The sequence below is a fragment of the Strix uralensis genome, chromosome 33 (assembly GCF_047716275.1).
Source record: "Strix uralensis isolate ZFMK-TIS-50842 chromosome 33, bStrUra1, whole genome shotgun sequence".
NCBI classification, from domain to species: Eukaryota; Metazoa; Chordata; class Aves; order Strigiformes; family Strigidae; genus Strix; species Strix uralensis.
The window spans coordinates 3,134,015-3,151,584 of NC_134004.1; the positions used below are offsets into that span (position 1 = coordinate 3,134,015).

The 17,570-nt window shown below is 72.8% G+C and overlaps 2 protein-coding genes across 2 annotated transcripts; both read left to right on the forward strand.

The window, feature by feature from the left end:
* Positions 1 to 2,109: 2,109 nt before the first annotated feature.
* Positions 2,110 to 3,367, forward strand: RPS26 (ribosomal protein S26). The gene is made up of 4 exons (XM_074853639.1): positions 2,110 to 2,268; positions 2,680 to 2,857; positions 3,061 to 3,191; positions 3,271 to 3,367. Exons 1-4 carry the CDS (start codon positions 2,266 to 2,268, stop codon positions 3,304 to 3,306), a joined length of 348 nt encoding a protein of 115 aa, XP_074709740.1. The 5' UTR covers positions 2,110 to 2,265; the 3' UTR covers positions 3,307 to 3,367.
* A 1,089-nt stretch (positions 3,368 to 4,456) lies between these two features.
* ERBB3 (erb-b2 receptor tyrosine kinase 3) lies at positions 4,457 to 17,392 on the forward strand. The gene is made up of 28 exons (XM_074853698.1): positions 4,457 to 4,605; positions 7,179 to 7,330; positions 7,412 to 7,598; positions 8,240 to 8,365; positions 8,440 to 8,505; positions 8,585 to 8,703; positions 9,093 to 9,234; positions 9,314 to 9,427; positions 9,514 to 9,634; positions 9,717 to 9,790; positions 9,873 to 9,966; positions 10,723 to 10,922; positions 11,008 to 11,140; positions 11,748 to 11,838; positions 11,915 to 12,069; positions 12,173 to 12,226; positions 12,493 to 12,634; positions 12,972 to 13,091; positions 13,171 to 13,269; positions 13,372 to 13,557; positions 13,638 to 13,793; positions 14,004 to 14,079; positions 14,158 to 14,304; positions 14,579 to 14,676; positions 14,746 to 14,910; positions 15,107 to 15,178; positions 15,365 to 15,629; positions 16,050 to 17,392. Exons 1-28 carry the CDS (start codon positions 4,512 to 4,514, stop codon positions 16,583 to 16,585), a joined length of 3,984 nt encoding a protein of 1,327 aa, XP_074709799.1. The 5' UTR covers positions 4,457 to 4,511; the 3' UTR covers positions 16,586 to 17,392.
* Positions 17,393 to 17,570: the final 178 nt, after the last annotated feature.

The following is a 17,570-nucleotide window of genomic DNA, read 5'->3' on the forward strand; positions in this document are numbered from 1 at the left end:
TATCCCCAGCCCGCTCTGCTGCGGGGTTTGACCCCCCACGCTGCCCGCCTGCGAGGGGGGGGGCGCTAAATCCAGTCCCCCCCCCCCCCTTCTACCCCCCCAAAGCCTTCTTGCTCCCTCCGGCACTCCCGGGGGGGCGGCGGGGTCTCCCCGTGTCCCCGCAGCGTCCGTCCCGCTCGCGCGGAGGAGCCGGGGCGGCGGCACCCCAACGCTGGAGCTTTGCCCCCCCCCGGGACCCCCCCCCCCCTCCATGTTCGGAGGGTCTGAAAGAGTTGGGGGGCGGCTGCGGGGTCTCCTCAGCCCCTTCCCCCGGGCCGGGCTCCGGCGGCAGAGCCGGGAGCCGGACGGTTTTGGGGGGCACCAGACCGAGGGAAGGGGCTCCCGGTCCCGCGGGGGGGGGGCCGGAGCCGGGGCCCCTCCGTGATGGGGTGTGGGGGGGGGTCTCCTGGCGAAAGGGATTTAGGGGGGGCGGGGGAGGCAGCCGATAACCAAAAATAAAGCGCGACCCCGGCGACGATCCCCGGCGGGGACCGCGGCCACACCGGCCACCGCCTCGGTGCTGGCGGCCGCAGCCGGGACCCCCCCGGCCGCAGCCCCCCCCCGCCGCGGGGGGGCCCCGCTCCCCCCCCCAGGCCCAGGATGCATAAAACGCCCCTCAGCAGCAGCCGCTCGCGGGGCTCTCCTGAGGTTCAAACCAAAGGCTGTTCCTTTTCTACGGACACAAACACAACCACCTCACGCGGCGGCAACTCCCGTTGCCCCTATTTCCCATTTTCTTTCAATATTCTATTTCTTTTATTATTATTATTTTTTTTTTTTTTCCTCCTTTCTTGCTGTTCTGTGGCCGGTGGCCGTGTGGCGAGCGGGGACGCGGGGCTCAGCTCCCCCCTCCCGCCCGGCCGGAGCCCCCCCCCGCGCCCCCCCTTCCCCCCTCCAGCGCCGAAACAACCCCAAAAAGGGGTTTTTACAACCCGAAATGGAAGCTCTGCAGTTTCTGACTGCTCTTGGCTTTTGTTGTTCGTTTTTTATTTTTTTTTTTTTTTCCTTTCCGTCTCTTTTCTTTTTCCTGTAAAAGAGTCTAAAACAAAAATGTAGGAATTTTGTAAACTCCAGGTCGCTTTACTCGTGTAAATATCTATATTTTTTAATCAGATGTATGAAGAACAAACGATGATGTGCAATACCCCGGCCCCCCCCGTGCCCCCCCCCCCGGCTACGGCCCCTCCTTCCTTTCTAACGGAGTTTTCATTTGTATATCGTTAATGGATTTGCTGTCGTCTTTGTTTTTCCCTTTTTTGTGAGGTTAGACTCGCTTTTGGACAAAAAACCACCCCCCCCCGCCCCCCCCCCCATCCCACCCCCCCCCCGCCCGTGACCACAGGAGCTTTTGTATCTGTAAGATATTGTAATTACCTATTTGTGTAACGAGATCTACTACTGTAAGTTTTGTACTGTACTGGCTGAAGGTCTGTTATAAATAAACCGGAGTAATTTAACGCCTCCCCCCCCCTCCCGCCTCCCTTCTGTGGGCTGGGGGGGCTGCGGGGGGGGGGGGCAGGATCTTGGGGGGTCCCTTTGGAGGAGCTGGGGGGGGGGGGAGGAGGACACTGGGGGTGCCCGGTGGGGGTTTGGGGGGGAGGGAGGACACTTGGGGCCCCCCCATAAGGGGTGGGACACACACACACACACACACCCCCCCCCGGGATGGCGGGGTGATGGGGGGGTCCCCCCAGAGCTGGGAGGGGGCCTGGGGGGGGGGGTAGGGCGGTGGGGACCCCCCCGGGGTGTGAGGGGGGGCAGTGCGGGCCCCTCTGGGGGACACACCCAGGGACCCCCATGGGCGCGGGGGGGGCACGCGCGGGCCCTCCCCGGGGGTGGGGGGGGGCAGGACACGTTCCCCCCCCCGGACTCCATCTCCCAGCGCCCCCCGCGGCGCGCGCGGCGCCGGTGACGTCACACGCAGCACGCGGCGCGCTCTGACTCTTCACCCCCGCGCGGCGCGCAGACCCCTCCGCCGCGGCGAGGAGAAATAGTTCCCCCTCCCCACCGCCGCCCAGCGCCGCCCCCGCCCGCCCCGCGTCCCCCCCCCCCAACTCCCCTCCCCCCACTCCGGTCCCACCGGAGGAGCCGCTGCGAGGCGGCCGGAGGGGCCCTGCGGGGCCGGGGCGACCGCGGGGCGGCGGCGGAGGCGCTTCCGGGCGGAGGGCGGGTATATAAGGGCGGCGGCGCGGCGGCCGGACCCTCTTTCGCCGCCCCGGCAGCGAGATGGTGAGGGCGGCGCGGCCGGGGGGGCCCGGGGGGGCCGTAGGAAGCCGGGGGGCGGGGGATTGCGGAGGGAGGGGGTGCAGAGAGGCCTTAGGGCCCGTAGGGGGGGCTTGGGGGGCCCGGGGGGGGCACTCGAGGAGGCCCCAGGGCCGATATGGGGCGGGGGCTTAGGGAGCCTCAGGGCCCGGGGGGGGTGGGGGATGCTTTGGGGGGGGTCCCAGGGCCCATATGGGGTAGAGGATGCCGGGGGGGGCGGTGGCGTAGGATCTTATGGAGGTCGGGGGGTGCTGTGGGGAAGAGGGGGGCAGGGAGGCTTGTGGGGGCTCGTAGGGGCTGCCGAGGCCTGGGCGGGGCAGGGGTATCGGGGGTGGGGGGGGTCCCGGGTTCATCCTCTTTCTGCTCCCCCCCCGCCAGACGAAGAAGAGGAGGAACAACGGTCGGGCCAAGAAGGGCCGCGGCCATGTCCAGCCCATCCGCTGCACCAACTGCGCCCGCTGCGTCCCCAAGGACAAGGCCATCAAGAAGTTTGTCATCAGGAACATCGTTGAGGCCGCGGCCGTGCGGGACATCTCGGAGGCCAGTGTCTTCGACTGTGAGAGCGGGGGGGGCCCGGGGGGGCCGCGGGAGGCATCGGGGGAGGGCGGGGGGGGGGGGCGCTGCGAGGGGCAGCGAGGTGCCCCTGAAACGGGGCCAAACACCCCCCCGGGTGGGGGACGGGGAGGGGGACGCCCGTGCCCTGAGGGGTTTTGGGGTGATGGGGGGGGCCGCTGACCCCCCCTTTTTGCCCCCCCCCAGCCTACGTCCTGCCCAAGCTGTACGTGAAGCTGCATTACTGCGTCAGCTGCGCCATCCACAGCAAGGTGGTGCGGAACCGCTCGCGGGAGGCGCGGAAGGACCGGACCCCCCCACCGCGCTTCAGACCCGCCGTACGTATCGGGGAGGGGGGCGATTGGGGGTTCACCCCCCCCCCCAATCTGCCTGACTCTCTTCTTTCCCCCCCCACAGGGTGCTGCCCCCCGCCCCCCCCCCAAGCCGATGTGAGGAGGCTCCGGCCGGACGTGGCCCCCCCCCAGCGCAGACTCAATAAAGGATCCTGCACCCAGCCCGGCTCCGTGTCTCTTGGGGGGGGGGGGGGGTGTGGGGGGGTGTGCGTCGCTCTGGGGGCAGATGGGGGTGTTTGGGGTGACTGGGGGGCTCCTAGCCCCCTTCTTGGGTGAGGGGGGGCCCTGCGCTCACCCTGGGGAAGCTGGGGAGGGGGGGGGGGGGCTGCTGCTCACCCCATGGAGGGGGGAGCCCCGTCCTGGGGGGGCTCTTTGCCCACTGGTGCTGTTTTTGGGGGGTGGATGGATGGACGGACACCCAGCGCCTGTCGCAGGGCTGGGGGGGGGAGGGTGCTGGCCCTGTGCCCCCCCACCCCCCCAAATCCCCTCAGGTCCTGGAGCTGCCCCCGCCACCCCCCAAGGGCCAGGAGCTGGTGGGGGGCAGCACTCACACCCCATACACACCCCCCCCCAGCATGACCCTGGTGGGGCTGGGGGGCTGCAGTGGGGCCCCACCTTTGCCCTGGGGGGGGCCTGGGCTTCACCCTGGGAGCTGGGGGGGGCTCTAATGGGGCCAGACGCCCCCCCCCCCCCCCCCCCCACTGTGGTGTTGGGGGGCTGTGATGGCACCAGGCTTTGTCCTTGGGGGGGCACAGGGGGTCAGACCTTTGCCCTGGGGGGGCTCTAAAGGGGCCAGACCCCCCCTCCCCATAATGTTGGGGGGCTGTAATGGGGCCAAGTTTTGTCGTGGGGGGGGCCAGAGCTTGTGCTGAGATGGCGGGGGGGGGGGGGGGGGGGGACGGACAGGACAGGCTTTGTCCCTGGGGGGGGCACCGAAGGGACAGACCTTTGCCCTGGGGGGGTTCTAATGGGGCCAGACCCCCCCTCCCCATAATGTTGGGGGGCTGTGATGGGACCCGTCTTTGCCCGGGGGGGGCCCGCAGGGGCTGGGCTGCACCTGACGGGACTGGGGGGGCGCAGCCCCGGGGGGGTGGTGGGTGGTCCCGGTGCCACCGCCCTCGGGGCGCGGTGGGGGCGGGTCCCGGGCCGGGCTGCGGGGGGGGGGGGGGGGGTGTGTGTGTGTCCCGCCGCTCCCGCCCCGCCCCGCCCCGCCCCGGCGGCCCCGCGCCAGGTGCATTCCCCCCGCCGCGCCCGGGCACGCCGCAGCCGCCGGGCCCCGCGAGCCGGCCCGGGAGAGGAGCCGCGATGGACCGGCCCCGGCCCCGGCCCCGGCCCCGGGCGCTGCTGCTGCTGCTGCTGCTGCTGCTCCGCGCCCCGGCGCCGGGCTCCGCGCAGGCAGGTGAGCACCGGCCCCGGCCCCGGCAGCGCGCGGGGGGGCGGCGGGAACCGGCACCGGAGCGCTCGGGAGTCCCGGGACGGGGCGGCGCGACCGGGAGCGCTCGGGAGGTCCCGGCGGTTCCGTCGTCCCGGTTCTGCCGGTGCGGGACCCTCGTCCCGCTCTCAGCAGCTCCGGGACCCCCCCCCCCAGGACTCTCGACCCGCCGGGGGGACCGGGACCACCAAAGTCCCCCCGCGGGCTGCGGCTCGGTCGGTGGCGGGGCCGGGGCTCGGTCCGTGTCCCCCCCCCCCCGCCCCGGGCAGAGGCACCTGCACCCCCCGCAGCTGCCGGCGCTAACTTTGGGCTGCGGGGCCGGGACCCGCCGACGGCACCGGGATCCGGCCGGGGCACAGGGGGGACCCCTCGGAGCGGCCCCCCCGCCCCTGGCCGCCCCCCCCGCCCTGCCCCGGGGGCAGCGGGGGACGCTCCCGGAAGGGCCGGGTTCGCCCGGGAGTTGTTTTTCAGCCCCGAAAGGAAAACACCGAGGGCTGGACGCGAAGGTGGGGCCGGCGTCACCCGCCGGGGTGCCCCAGGTGCGGGGACACCCCCACAGCGCGGGGGGGGCACACCCGGCCCCTCGGCGCTGCCGCACGCGGGGTCCGGCTGGGTCCCGCCCCGGCACCCGCAGGTGCCCGGTGCCAGAATTGGGGCGAGCGGGACCGGCTCCGCTCCCCGCCCCCCCCAGACCCCCCCAGAGCCCCCCAGACCCCCCGTCCTCGTCCCCACCCCCGGCTCAGAGCCCCCTTTGTTCGGGGCAGGATCCGGCCCCGCGGCCCCACGCACACAGAGACCCCCTTTGTGCCGCCGGCGGGGCCCAGGGCAGAAGGTCACGTCTGTGTGTCCCGGCCCCCCCCCCAGGGTCCCCAGGCCCCCCCCCGGTCCCCCCGGTGCTATTCCTGGCGGCGGGGACCGGGGGGCCGCGGTGGCACGCGGCAGATAGCGGCCGACGTGCCGGAGCTGCCAGCGCGGCCCCGCGCTGATAACGCCCGGCCACGACGCCGCGACGGCGCCCGGGGGGCCCCTGACCCTCACACCGCCCCCCCCCAGCGGGCAGGTGCACCCTGAGCCCCCCCCCGCCCCCCCCCCCGTGTCTCGGTTTGCCGGGAGCCGGTGCCAGAAGGGGGGTCCCGGGACCTTTGAGCGGCCGTTAATGATTCACCAGCGTCACCCCGAAGTGCTGCGTGTTCCCGGCCACGGGGGTCCCGCGGGGGCTGGATCCTGCCCCCCCCCCGACCCCCCCGGCAGCCCGGGGGCCCCCCAAGCAGGTTCCAGCTGCCCCCAGAAACCCGTTTTGTTGCTTGGGGGTCCCAGCTCCTCCCTCTTTGGGCCCCACCGTGCCCATCCCCAGGGCGTCGGGGCGGGGGCCGTGCCCCCAGGCAGCTGGGACCTTTTTATAGCCCCTTCCCTATTAAAATAGCTCCGGCCCGGGGGGGGGCACAGGCTGTGGCTGGGGGGGGGGGGCGGTGCTGGCCCCGCGCCCCTTCCCATGTGTGCACCGAGCTGCCCATTCTCTGTGGCCGCCCCCACGAGGGGGCTCAGGCCCTTCGCTGCCCCCGCGCCGGGGCCGGACAAAGCTGCCATTTACCCGCCTCTGCCCCCCCCCGTGCCGGGGCCTGAGTCACGTCTGCGCCGGGCCGGGGGGGGCCGCACCCCGCTCTGCCCCCGGGGGTGCCGGTTCTCCCGCCGCTTTCGGGGGGCTCGGCCTCCCCCCGTCCCGCTCACCACAATCGCCCCTTTGTGCGGCTGCGGGGAGGGGGCCGCATCCTGCCCCGCGCACAAAGGGGCCCTGTCCGCCCCGGCGCGGGGGGGGGGGCCGGGCAATCATTAACCCTGGGGCCCCCTTGATGCTCGCTGCCCCCCCCGCCCACCCCCCCGAGCTCTGGGGGGACCTGGACGTCCTGGCCCCAACCCCGGCCCCGGGCGTCGAGGCGGGACAGGCCGCGCGGGTCCGAAGTCCGGGCGTCGCGGGCGTGCCGGGGGGGGGCCATGCCCGCGGCACCCGCCTTGCGCAACCCTCGCCCGGCCGGTTCGGGCGCCGCCGCGCAGGGGAGGGGAGGGCGGGGGAGCACCCCGTCACCCCCCCGCCGGGCACCACCACCCCCACGGCTGGGACACCGCTGGGGACGATGAGGGGGCAGCACCATGGAGGGGGACGGGGGCACCGTGGGGCCAGTTTGGGGGGGGTGGGGGGACACTATGGAGGGGACAGGGAGAGTATGGGGGGGGGGGGGACAGGGGTAGCGCAGGAGGGACAGAGACAAAACTGTTGAGGAGGGGACAGTGGTGTGGCCACTGAGGGGGGGACAGAGTCACTGAGGAGGGGACGTGGCCACTGGGGGGGGGGATGTGGCCAGCGTGGGGGGAGAGGGACCCTGTGGGGGACACGACTGTGGCCAGCACGGGGGGCATGTGGCCACTGCAGAGGGATGCGGCCGCCATGGCGGGGGGGGGACACGCGGAGGCAGTGGGGACAGGGTGCTGTGACGTTGGGGACACGGTGCCGAGGCGCTGGGGACACGGTGCTGTGCCCGCAGTGTGCGCGGGGACCCTGAACGGGCTGAGCGTGACGGGGGACGCGCAGCACCAGTACCAGACGCTGCACAAGATGTACAACAACTGCGAGATCGTGATGGGGAACCTGGAGATCGTCCTCATCGACCACACGCAGGACCTCTCCTTCCTGCAGGTGAGCGGGGGGGGGACACGGGGAGGGGACACACGTGGGGACACACCCGCCGGGCTGACCCCCCCCCCCCGCTGCCCGCAGACCATCCGGGAGGTGACGGGCTACATCCTGATCGCCATGAACATCTTCGCCTCGCTGCCGCTGCAGAACCTGCGCGTCATCCGCGGGACCCAGTTCTACGAGGAGAAGTTCGCGCTCTTCGTGCTGCTCAACTACAACCACAACACCAGCCACGCCCTGCGCCAGCTCGGCCTCAACCAGCTCACAGGTGGGACCCCCCCCCTCCCCGGGCTGCCCCGAGGCCCCCCCCCGGGTCCTGGGACCTGTCCCGGAGCGGAGCCACCCCCCGTGGTCCCCATCCAGAGCGATGTCACCCGCCGTGGTCCCCATCCAGAGCGGTGCCACCCCCCGTGTGCCCCATGGTCCCCATCCAGAGCGGTGCCACCCCCCCATGGTCCCCGTCACAGATTGGTGCCATCCCCCCCCCCCCCCACTGTCCCCTCCGCGTTCCCCATCCTGGAGCGATGGTGTCACCACCGTGGTCCCCATCTGGGGGCGGTGCTGGCCCCTGCCACGTCCCGGTCCCCAGCCCAGGGTGTTGGTGTCGTCCCCCCACAGGCCCCATCCAGAGTGATGTCACCCCCCCTGTGCACCCCGTGACCCCCATCCAGGGCTCTCCCCCCCCCCATGGGTCCCGTGGTCCCTGTCACAGAGCGGTGCCACCCCCCCGCGCCCGCTGGGGTCCCCATCCCCGAGCGATGATGCCCCCTGGAGCGATGGTGCCCCCTGGAGTGGGGCTGACCCCCCCCCCCCGTGCTCCCCGGGGCGGTGCTGTCCCCTCCCCATGGTGCTGGGGCTGGGGGGGGGGTGCCCGCAGCCACCGTCCCCCACCGTGTCCCCCCCACCCAGAGATCTTGGCCGGCGGCGTCTACATCGAGAAGAACGCGCAGCTCTGCCACGTGGAGACGGTGGAGTGGCGGGACATCATGCGGGACCCCCACCTGGAGCCCGTCGTGGGGGACAACGGCAAGGCCTGTGCGTGGGGGGGGCGCGGGGGGGGGGGGTGACACCCCTTGGCTTTGGGGGTGACCCTCCTGCGCTCCCCGCAGGCGCCCCGTGCCACGAGAGCTGCGGCGGACACTGCTGGGGGCCCGGCCCCGAGGACTGCCAGAAATGTGGGTCCTGGGGGGGGGTCCCGGGGAGGGTCCAGGGCTGGATCCCCCCCCCCCATTGCTGACCCCCGTCTCCCCGCAGTGACAAAGACCATCTGTGCCCCCCAGTGCAACGGGCGCTGCTTCGGGCGGGCGCCCAACGAGTGCTGCCACGAGGAGTGCGCGGGGGGCTGCACCGGCCCCCTGCAGACACACTGCTTCGTACGTGTCCGGGGGGGCCTGGGGGGGGCCCCCCCGCACCCCCAGGGCTGGGGGGGGGCGCGATACCAGGCAGCATCCCTGTGTCTGTCTGTCCGTGCGTCCCCCTGTTTGCCCACCCCCCCTGCACCGTCCGTCTGTCTGCGTCGCTGGGAAGGGGCCTCGTCCCTGTCCCCCCAGGGTGGGTGTTGGGGGGGGGGGGGTGTCTGCCTGTCCGTGTGTCCATCCCTGTGTCCGTCCGTCTGCTCCCGGTGGGAGGGGGCTGCACCCCGGGCGGGGCGCAGGGTGACGCTTTGTGCGTGGGGCGAGAGACGTCGCCGCGTGTCCGTGTGTCCGCGCGTGTCGCCGCGCCCCCCCCCACCCCCGTGTCCGTCTGTCCGTCCGTCCCGCAGGCCTGTCGCCACTTCAACGACAGCGGCGCCTGCGTCCCGCTCTGCCCCCAGCCCCTCATCTACAACAAACTGACCTTCCAGCTGGAGCCCAACCCCGACACCAAGTACCAGTACGGGGGCATCTGCGTCCGGAGCTGCCCGCGTGAGCAGGGGGCTGGGGGGGGGCCCCGGGGGGGGCCGGGGGGCGGGGCCGGGCTCTAACCGCGGGGGTCTCCCCGCAGACAATTTCGTGGTGGACCAGAGCTCCTGCGTCCGCGCCTGCCCCAACGACAAGATGGAGGTGGAGAAGAACGGGCTGAAGATGTGTGAGCCCTGCTCGGGGCTGTGTCCCAAGGGTAGGGGGGGGCTGGAGGGGCCCGAGGGGGGGTCCGGGGGGGGGGAAGGGGCTGCAGCACAAGCCCTCACCGTCCCCGTCCCGCAGCCTGCGAGGGCACCGGCGCCGGCAGCAAGTACCAGACCGTGGACTCCAGCAACATCGACACCTTCGTGAACTGCACCAAGATTTTGGGCAACCTGGACTTTCTCATCACCGGCCTGGAGGGGTGAGGGCCCGGGGGGGGTCTGGGGGCAGCGGGGTGCAGCCCCCCCCCCCCCCCCCCCCCGCTGATGGCTCTGGCCCCGCAGGGATCCCTGGCGCAACATCTCGGCGCTGGACCCTGAGAAGCTGAACGTCTTCCGGACGGTGCGGGAGATCACGGGTGAGCGGCGGGGCTGGGGGACACCGGGACCCCCCCCCCGGGACCCCCCCGGGCCACCCTGACCTCCCCCTGCCCCCCCCAGGGTACCTGAACATCCAGTCCTGGCCCAAGCACATGCACAACTTCAGCGTCTTCTCCAACCTCGTCACCATCGGGGACGGAGCCTCTACAAGTGAGTCCCGGCCCGGCCTCTCACACCCCCCCGCTGTCCCTGCATCCCCCGGCCCTGCACCCCCCGGCCCCCCATCCCTGCCTCCCCCATCACCCCTTGTCCTTGCATCCCCTTCATCCCCCCTGTCCCCCCCATCCCTGCACCCCCGTCACCCCTATTGCTGCATCCCCCCATCATCCCCTGTCCCTGCGTCCCCCCCGTCCCCCCATCCCCACATCCCCCCGTCACCCCCATCCCTTCATCCCCCCTGTCCCCCCCATCCCTGCACCCCCCGTCACCCCCATCCCTTCATCCCTTCTGTCCCCCCTGTCCCCTCATCCCCCATCCCCACATCCCCCCGTCACCCCCATCCCTTCATCCCCCCATCACCCCTTGTCCTTGCATCCCCTTCATCCCCCCTGTCCCCCCCATCCCTGCACCCCCGTCACCCCTATTGCTGCATCCCCCCCATCATCCCCTGTCCCTGCGTCCCCCCCGTCCCCCCATCCCCACATCCCCCCGTCACCCCCATCCCTTCATCCCTTCTGTCCCCCCTGTCCCCTCATCCCCCATCCCCACATCCCCCTGTCCCCCCATCCCTTCATCCCCCCTGTCCCCCCCATCCCTGCACCCCCCGTCACCCCCATCCCTTCATCCCCCCATCACCCCTTGTCCTTGCATCCCCCTCACCCCCCCCGTCCCCCCCATCCCCATCCCTGCGTCCCCTCCAAGTCTCTCGGATCAGCCGCCCCCCCCAGCCCTGACCCCCCCCCCCCCCCAGCCGGGGTTTCTCGCTGCTGATCATGAAGAACGAGAACGTGACGTCGCTGGGGCTGCGCTCGCTGCGGGAGGTGAGCGCGGGGCGCGTCTACATCACCGAGAACCGCCGGCTCTGCTACCTGCACACGGTGCAGTGGGGGGCCCTGAGCCGCCGCCGCGCCGACCTCGACATCCGCAACAACAAACCCCGCAGCAAGTGCCGTGAGTGGGGCCGGGGGCCGGGGGGGCGGCTGGGGGCTCTGGGGAGCCCACACTGAGCCCCCCCCCGCCGCTTCCCTCCCCGCAGAGCAAGAGGGGAAGGTGTGTGACCCGCTGTGCTCCGCCGAGGGCTGCTGGGGCCCGGGCCCCGCGCAGTGTCTGTCCTGCCGCCACTACGGCCGCCGCGGCGTCTGCGTGGCCACCTGCCGCTTCACCCAGGGGTGCGGGGGCTCGGGGGGGGGGCGCTGGGCGGGGGGGTGGCTCCCTGGGGTGGCACCGGGGTGGGCGCTGGAGAGAGCTCCAGGGTGGGCGCGGGGAGCAGGACTGACCCAGGGTTGGGGGGGAGTGATGCCGGGGTGGGACGGACACTGGGGGACCCCCAGACCCCTGGTGCCCCCAGGACCCCCCAGGACACTGGGACCCCCAGACCTCTGGCAGCCCCAGCCCCCAGGATTCCAGCCCTTGGGACCCCCAGTCCCCCAGAACCCTCAGCCCCTCAGGACCCGCAGACCCCTGGGACCTCAGACCCCAGTGACCCCCAACTCCCTGGGACCCCCAGGACCCCAGACTCCAGGATCTCAGGACCCCAGGCCCTGGGACCCCTGTTCCCCAGGACCCCTGTCCCCTGGGACCCCCATCCCCTGGGACCCCCGTCCCCCCAGTGCTGCCACTCACCTCCAGGGACTGGAAAATGGCCTTGGAGCGGTTCTTGTCGGCCGCCTCGAACTTCAGGAACTGGCGCCAGAGGATCTGCCAAGGAGTTGGGGGGCTAAGGGGGGGCAGTGGGGGATGCCGGGGTGTCCCGGTGACCCCACTTTATCTCCGCAGGGAGACGCGGGAGTTTGCCCAGGGGGGCGAGTGCTTCGAGTGCCACCCGGAGTGTGAGCGCATCGAGGGCAACGTCACCTGCAACGGCTCGGTACGGCCCGGCTGGGGACCCGCGGCGGCAGCGGCGACGTCCCCGCGTGTCCTCACGGGTCCTCCCGCCCCCGCAGGGCGCCGACACCTGCACCCGCTGCGCCCATTACCGAGATGGGCCCCACTGCGTGGAGACCTGCCCTGAGGGCATCCTGGGCGAGCGCGGCCCCATCTACAAGTACCCCGACAGCAGCCGCGAGTGTCGGCCCTGCCACGAGAACTGCACCCGCGGGTGCGCCGGGGCTGGGGGGGCTGCGGGACCCGGCGGCCGGCCGGAGGAGGAGGAGCGGGGGGTCCCCGCGCCCCACATCTCACCCCCATCTCCATCTCCGCAGGTGCCTGGGGCCGCTGCTGCGGGATTGCCTGGGGGAGGCGCTGCCCGTCTCCAGGTACCGCGGGGTGGGGGCTGCGGGGTGCTGCCGTGCCCCCCCCCCATTCCAGGGCTGTTCCCTGCCCACGCGGGCGCTGGGGGACCCCCTGCCCTGGCCGCGTCCCCCCCCCCCTCGCCCCTCACACCCCGGGGTGCCGAGCCCTGCCCTGCCCGTGCCACCCCCGCGCCAGGCAGGGCCGTGGGAAGCGCGTGGGGAACGGCAGCAGCGACGGGCCGGGACCTGCCGGCCCCGGGAGCTGAGCCCCGGCCTCCTCCCGCGCCCAGGAAAGCGCCGACGGTGATCGCGGTGATGGTGGTCGGGGGGCTCTTCCTCTCCTGCTCCTGCGTCCTCCTGGCGCTGCTCTACTGGCGGGGCAAGAAGATCCAGAAGAAGCGGGCGATGAGGCGCTACCTGGAGAGGGGGGAGGTGAGCGGGGCAGTCGCCCCCCCGGGGGGGTCCCTGCTGCTGGGGGGAGCCCCAGGGCTGCGGGGAGGGGGTTGGATGGGCGGGAGGGGACTGGGACCCGTCCCCGTCCCCGTCCCCGTCCCCATCCCCATCCCCATCCCTACCTGCTTCCATCCTCATCACTCTCTGTCCCCACCTGGCTCCATCCTGGTCCCCGTCCCCATCCCGTTCTCCATCCCAGTCCCTGTCCCCATCCCAGTCTCCATCCCCATCCCAGTCCCAGTCCCCGTCCCCATCCCAGTCCCTGTCCCCATCCCAGTCCCCGTCCCCAGCTCCATCTCCGTTTCCCTCCCGGCAGAGCCTGGAGCCGCTGGACCCCAGTGAAAAAGCCAACAAGGTGCTGGCCCGGATCTTCAAGGAGACGGAGCTGAAGCGGCTGAAGGTGCTGGGCTCCGGCGTCTTCGGGACCGTGCACAAGGTGAGGGGGGGGCTCAGCGGGGGCGGGGCTCGGCGCGGGGCTCGGCACGGGGCTCACCGGCGCATCCCGTCCCCCCCAGGGAATCTGGATCCCCGACGGCGACTCCATCAAGATCCCGGTGAGCATCAAGGTGATCCAGGACTGGAGCGGGCAGCAATCCTTCCACGCCGTCACCGACGTAAGGCCGGGGCAGGGGGGTGGCGCGGGCCCCATCCTGCTCCCCGGGGGGACCCCCGCGGGGCGGGGGGGCTCAGCCACGGCTGACGTTGCCCCCCCGCAGCACATGCTGGCCATCGGCAGCCTGGACCACGCCTACATCGTGCGGCTGCTGGGCATCTGCCCCGGCCCGCAGCTGCAGCTGGTGACGCAGCTCCTGCCCCTGGGCTCCCTCCTCGACTACGTCCGCAAGAACCGCGACAGCATCAGCCCCCAGCTCCTGCTCAACTGGTGCGTCCAGGTGGCCAAGGTGAGTCCCCGGGGTGGGGTGAAGGGTCCCCGCCGCCCCCGCCGAGGCCCGGCTGACCCCCCCCCGCCCGCCCCCCCCAGGGCATGTACTACCTGGAGGAGCACCGCATGGTTCACCGCAACCTGGCCGCCCGCAACGTGCTGCTCAAGTCCCCCAGCCAGGCCCAGGTGGCCGATTTCGGCATCGCCGACCTGCTCTACCCCGACGACAAGAAATATTTCTACAACGAGGTCAAGGTCGGTGCCTGTGGGGACCCCCACGTCCCCCCCCATGCCATGGGGCACCCCCTCCCTGCCCCACACCCCCTGCGTCCCCTCCTCTCCATGTGTGTCCCCCCCACCCAGGGATGTCCCATCCCCTCCCTGCCCCGTGGGGTGTGTCCCCCCCACCCATCCCCGTCTGCCCCACCCATCCACACCCCCCCACACCCCCCCCTTTCCTCGCAGACCCCCATCAAGTGGATGGCGCTGGAGAGCATCCACTTCGGGAAGTACACGCACCAGAGCGACGTCTGGAGCTACGGTGAGCGCCGGCCCCCCCCCCAGCACCCCCCCCGTGTCCCCCCCAGGCCCCGCGGGGCTGACGGGGACGTCCCCGCAGGCGTGACGCTGTGGGAGATGATGACGTTCGGGGCCGAGCCCTACGCCGGGATCCGCCTGGCCGAGGTGCCCGACCTGCTGGAGAAGGGCGAGCGGCTCTCGCAGCCCCAGATCTGCACCATCGACGTCTACATGGTGATGGTGAAGTGTGAGTGCGGGGCCACCGCCCGCCGTCCTGCGCCTGTCCCCAGCCCTGTCCCCAGCGCCGGGGCAGGGTCCTGCGCTTGTCCCCATCCTGTCCTCATCCCTGGGGCCAAGTCCCGGCTCTGTCCCCATCCCTGGGGCACAATCCTGTCCCCATCCTGTCCCCATCCCTGGGGCCAGGTCCTGGCTCTGTCCCCAGCCCTGTAGCCAGGACTTGGCTCTGTCCCCATCCCGGGGGCCAGGTCCCGGCTCTCAGCCCCCGCTGTCCCCCCCCCCAGGCTGGATGATCGATGAGAACATCCGTCCCACCTTCAAGGAGCTGGCGAACGAGTTCACCCGCATGGCCCGCGACCCCCCGCGCTACCTGGTCATCAAGGTGGGCACGACCCCCCCGCCCCCCCGGCCCCCCCAGCCCCGCAGCCCCTGACGTGGCCGTTCCCCGCAGCAGGAGAGCGGGGCTGCGCCGCCCGCCGAGCCCCCCACCCTCAGCGACAAGGAGCTGGATGACATGGAGACGCTGGAGCTGGAGGAGGAGGAGGAGGAGCTGGACGCCTCCTTCGGCCTCAGCACCGGGCTCTACCCGCAGCGGCCGCGGGGCAGCTGCGCCCGGGTGAGACCCCTCTGCCCCCCCCCCAGCTCCTGGGCCTGGCACAGGGCAGGGTGGGGGTCCGCGGTCCCCCCTCCCCACTGCCCCATCGTCCCCTCCGAGCCCTGTCGGGACCCGCACCCCTGTCCCGCAGCGGGGTGGGGGGGTCCCAGCCCCTGCGTCCCCCCCGCTGGGTATCAACCCCCCCGTCCCCCCGCAGAGCCCCAGCCTGCTCAGCCCCCCGGCCGGGTACATCCCCATGAACCAGCCCGGCCTCGGCAGCGGCCGCCAGGTACCCGTGGGGCGGGGGGGGGACTGGGGGGGGTGATCCTGGGGTGCCAGGGCAGGGGGGGAAAAGGGGTGGCCATGGGATACCAGAGGGGTGGGAGGTGAAGCGGTGGCTGAGGGGTGGCGGGGTGGGGGGGGCTGGGTTCCGCAGGGGGGTGTGTGTCCCCCCCCTCAGCTCCGTGTCCCCCAGGGCGGGGGGTGCCGGCCGCCGCGGCGCAGCCGTCAGGAGTCCCTGGGGCGGACGGTGTCGGAGTCGTCGGAGGGTCGGGGTACGGCCTCGGAGCTGGACCTGGCCGAGGGGGGGTCGCTGTCGGGGAGCCTGTGCCGCAGCCTGCGCTCGCGGGGGGACAGCGCGTACCTGTCCCAGCGGGAGAGCTTCCCCCCCCCGCCCCCCAGCACCGAGGGCAGCGAGGAGGACGCCAACGGCTACGTCACCCCCAACTGCGCCGGACGGGGTGAGGGGTGCAGCCGTGGCGGGGGGGGGGGGGCCCATCCAGGCAGGGGGTCAAAGTCCCGTTCTTAAGGCGTGGGGGTCCCATCCCTGTGGAGTGGGGGGGGCCTGTCCTCTCGGACGGATCCGGGGGCTCCCCCCGCTGTGGGGTTGCGGGGAGCCCGTCCTGGGGGGTGGTGGGTCGTCGGAGGGTTGGGGGGCTCCTGTGGCCGGGGGCAGCCGGGCCCCTGGGGGGAGGGGACCCATTTCTGCAGGGTTGGGATTCAGGCTGGGGGGGGATCGTCTTTTAGGGGCTGAGGGTTGTGGGGTGGGATGAACCTGTGGCCCAGAGGAGACCCCCCCACCCCGAACTCGGGACAGGCCCTGGGGGCAGAGAAGGGGAGCTGGGGGGGCGTCTGGCCGGCGCCTCACCCCCTCCCTGCAGAGCCGGACCCCGCCGCGGGCTCGATGCCGGAGCCGGAGGAGGAGTACGAGTACATGAACCGCCGGCCTGGGGGTCCCCCGGGAGCCCCCCCACCCCGGCCGGCCTCGCTGGAGGAGCTGGGCTACGAGTACATGGAGGTGGGCTCGGAGCCGGGGGGTCCCCCGGGAGCCCCCCCAGGCCGGGGGCAGGAGGAGGAGGAGGACTACGAGTACATGAACAAGCAGCCGCGGCTGAGCCGCTCGCTGGGCAGCGTGACGGCGGGGCCGGGAGCCCGGCAGGAGGGTGGCCCCCCCCGGCACGACGGCTACACCGACATGCGCCCCGGGGAGGCCGCCCCGGCCCCCGAGGAGGAGCAGGGCTACGAGGAGATGGAGGCGGTGCTGGCCCCCCGCTGCCCCGGCTGCCGCGGCCCCCCCGGGCCCCCCACCCCCTGCATGAAGCCCCTGCGGAGCCTGGAGGCTTCGGACTGCGCCTTCGACAACCCCGACTACTGGCACAGCCGCCTCTTCGCCAAGGCGGACGCCCAGCGGACGTAGGGGACCCCCCGGACACCCCCGGCACCCCGCTGCCTTCCTGGCCCCCCCCCGGGGCTGTTTACACGGGATATGAAGGATCCGCCCTTGGGGGCATGAGCCAAAGCTGGGGCAGGGGGCCAAGGGGTCAGAGCCCGGCCTGGGGGGCCACGAGCCCCCCGGGCGCACCCGCTCCCTGTCCCCCCCTTTCCAAAGCCTCTCCTGGGGTACGGGGCCGGTGGGGCTCATCCTGAGCACCCCGAGCTGAGGGAGGGGCCCGGCCCAGGCCCCCCCTGCAGAGGGGGTCAGCGGACCCCTGGGCCCCCTCCAGCCGTGCCTGGCAGGTGCCCCCCAGCCGCCCCCCCCAGCCGAAGGGGCTCCCCGCGTGGGGGTCCCGGTCTGGGGGCAGACGGGGTCGGGCGGGATTTCGGGGCCACAAGGACCCCAGACTCACTTTCAGGTTTCCCCATTCCCTGCTGGAACCGGGGTGAAGGTTTGGGGGTGCCCCCTCCCGCCCCCCCCCAACCCCTGGACACTTCGGGGGGTGCCCCCCGGTCGGTGGGGGGGCTGCAGTGTCCGTTACGATTTCGGAGCCGGGGCGAGGAGGGTCCGGGCAGCCGCCCCCCACCCGGCCCCGGGGCGAGGGGTCGGGGTTTTACCGTGATGGTTTCACCAAATTTCACGGGGCTGCCCGGGGCGGGGGGGGGACGGGGGGGCCGAGCTCGGCCCCCCGGCTCAAGGCATCGCCCCGCTCCCCCCCGCCCCCCGCCAGGCCCCGCCGGGGCGCGCGGGTCGGGTCTGTAAATGCTGAATAAAGGGAATTTGACCAAAGTGCCGGTGCTGCTGCCTGAGGGGCGGGCGGGGGCGGCCCTGCCCGGGGGCCGCGGTGGGGCTGGGGGCAGCGAGAGGGGCCGGGGCCGTGGGGCTGGGGGCACCGGCGGCCGCGGGGCGGTGACCGGTCCCGGTAAAGCGGCGGGGCGGCTGCGCCACCCCCTCCGTGGGGCCTTAC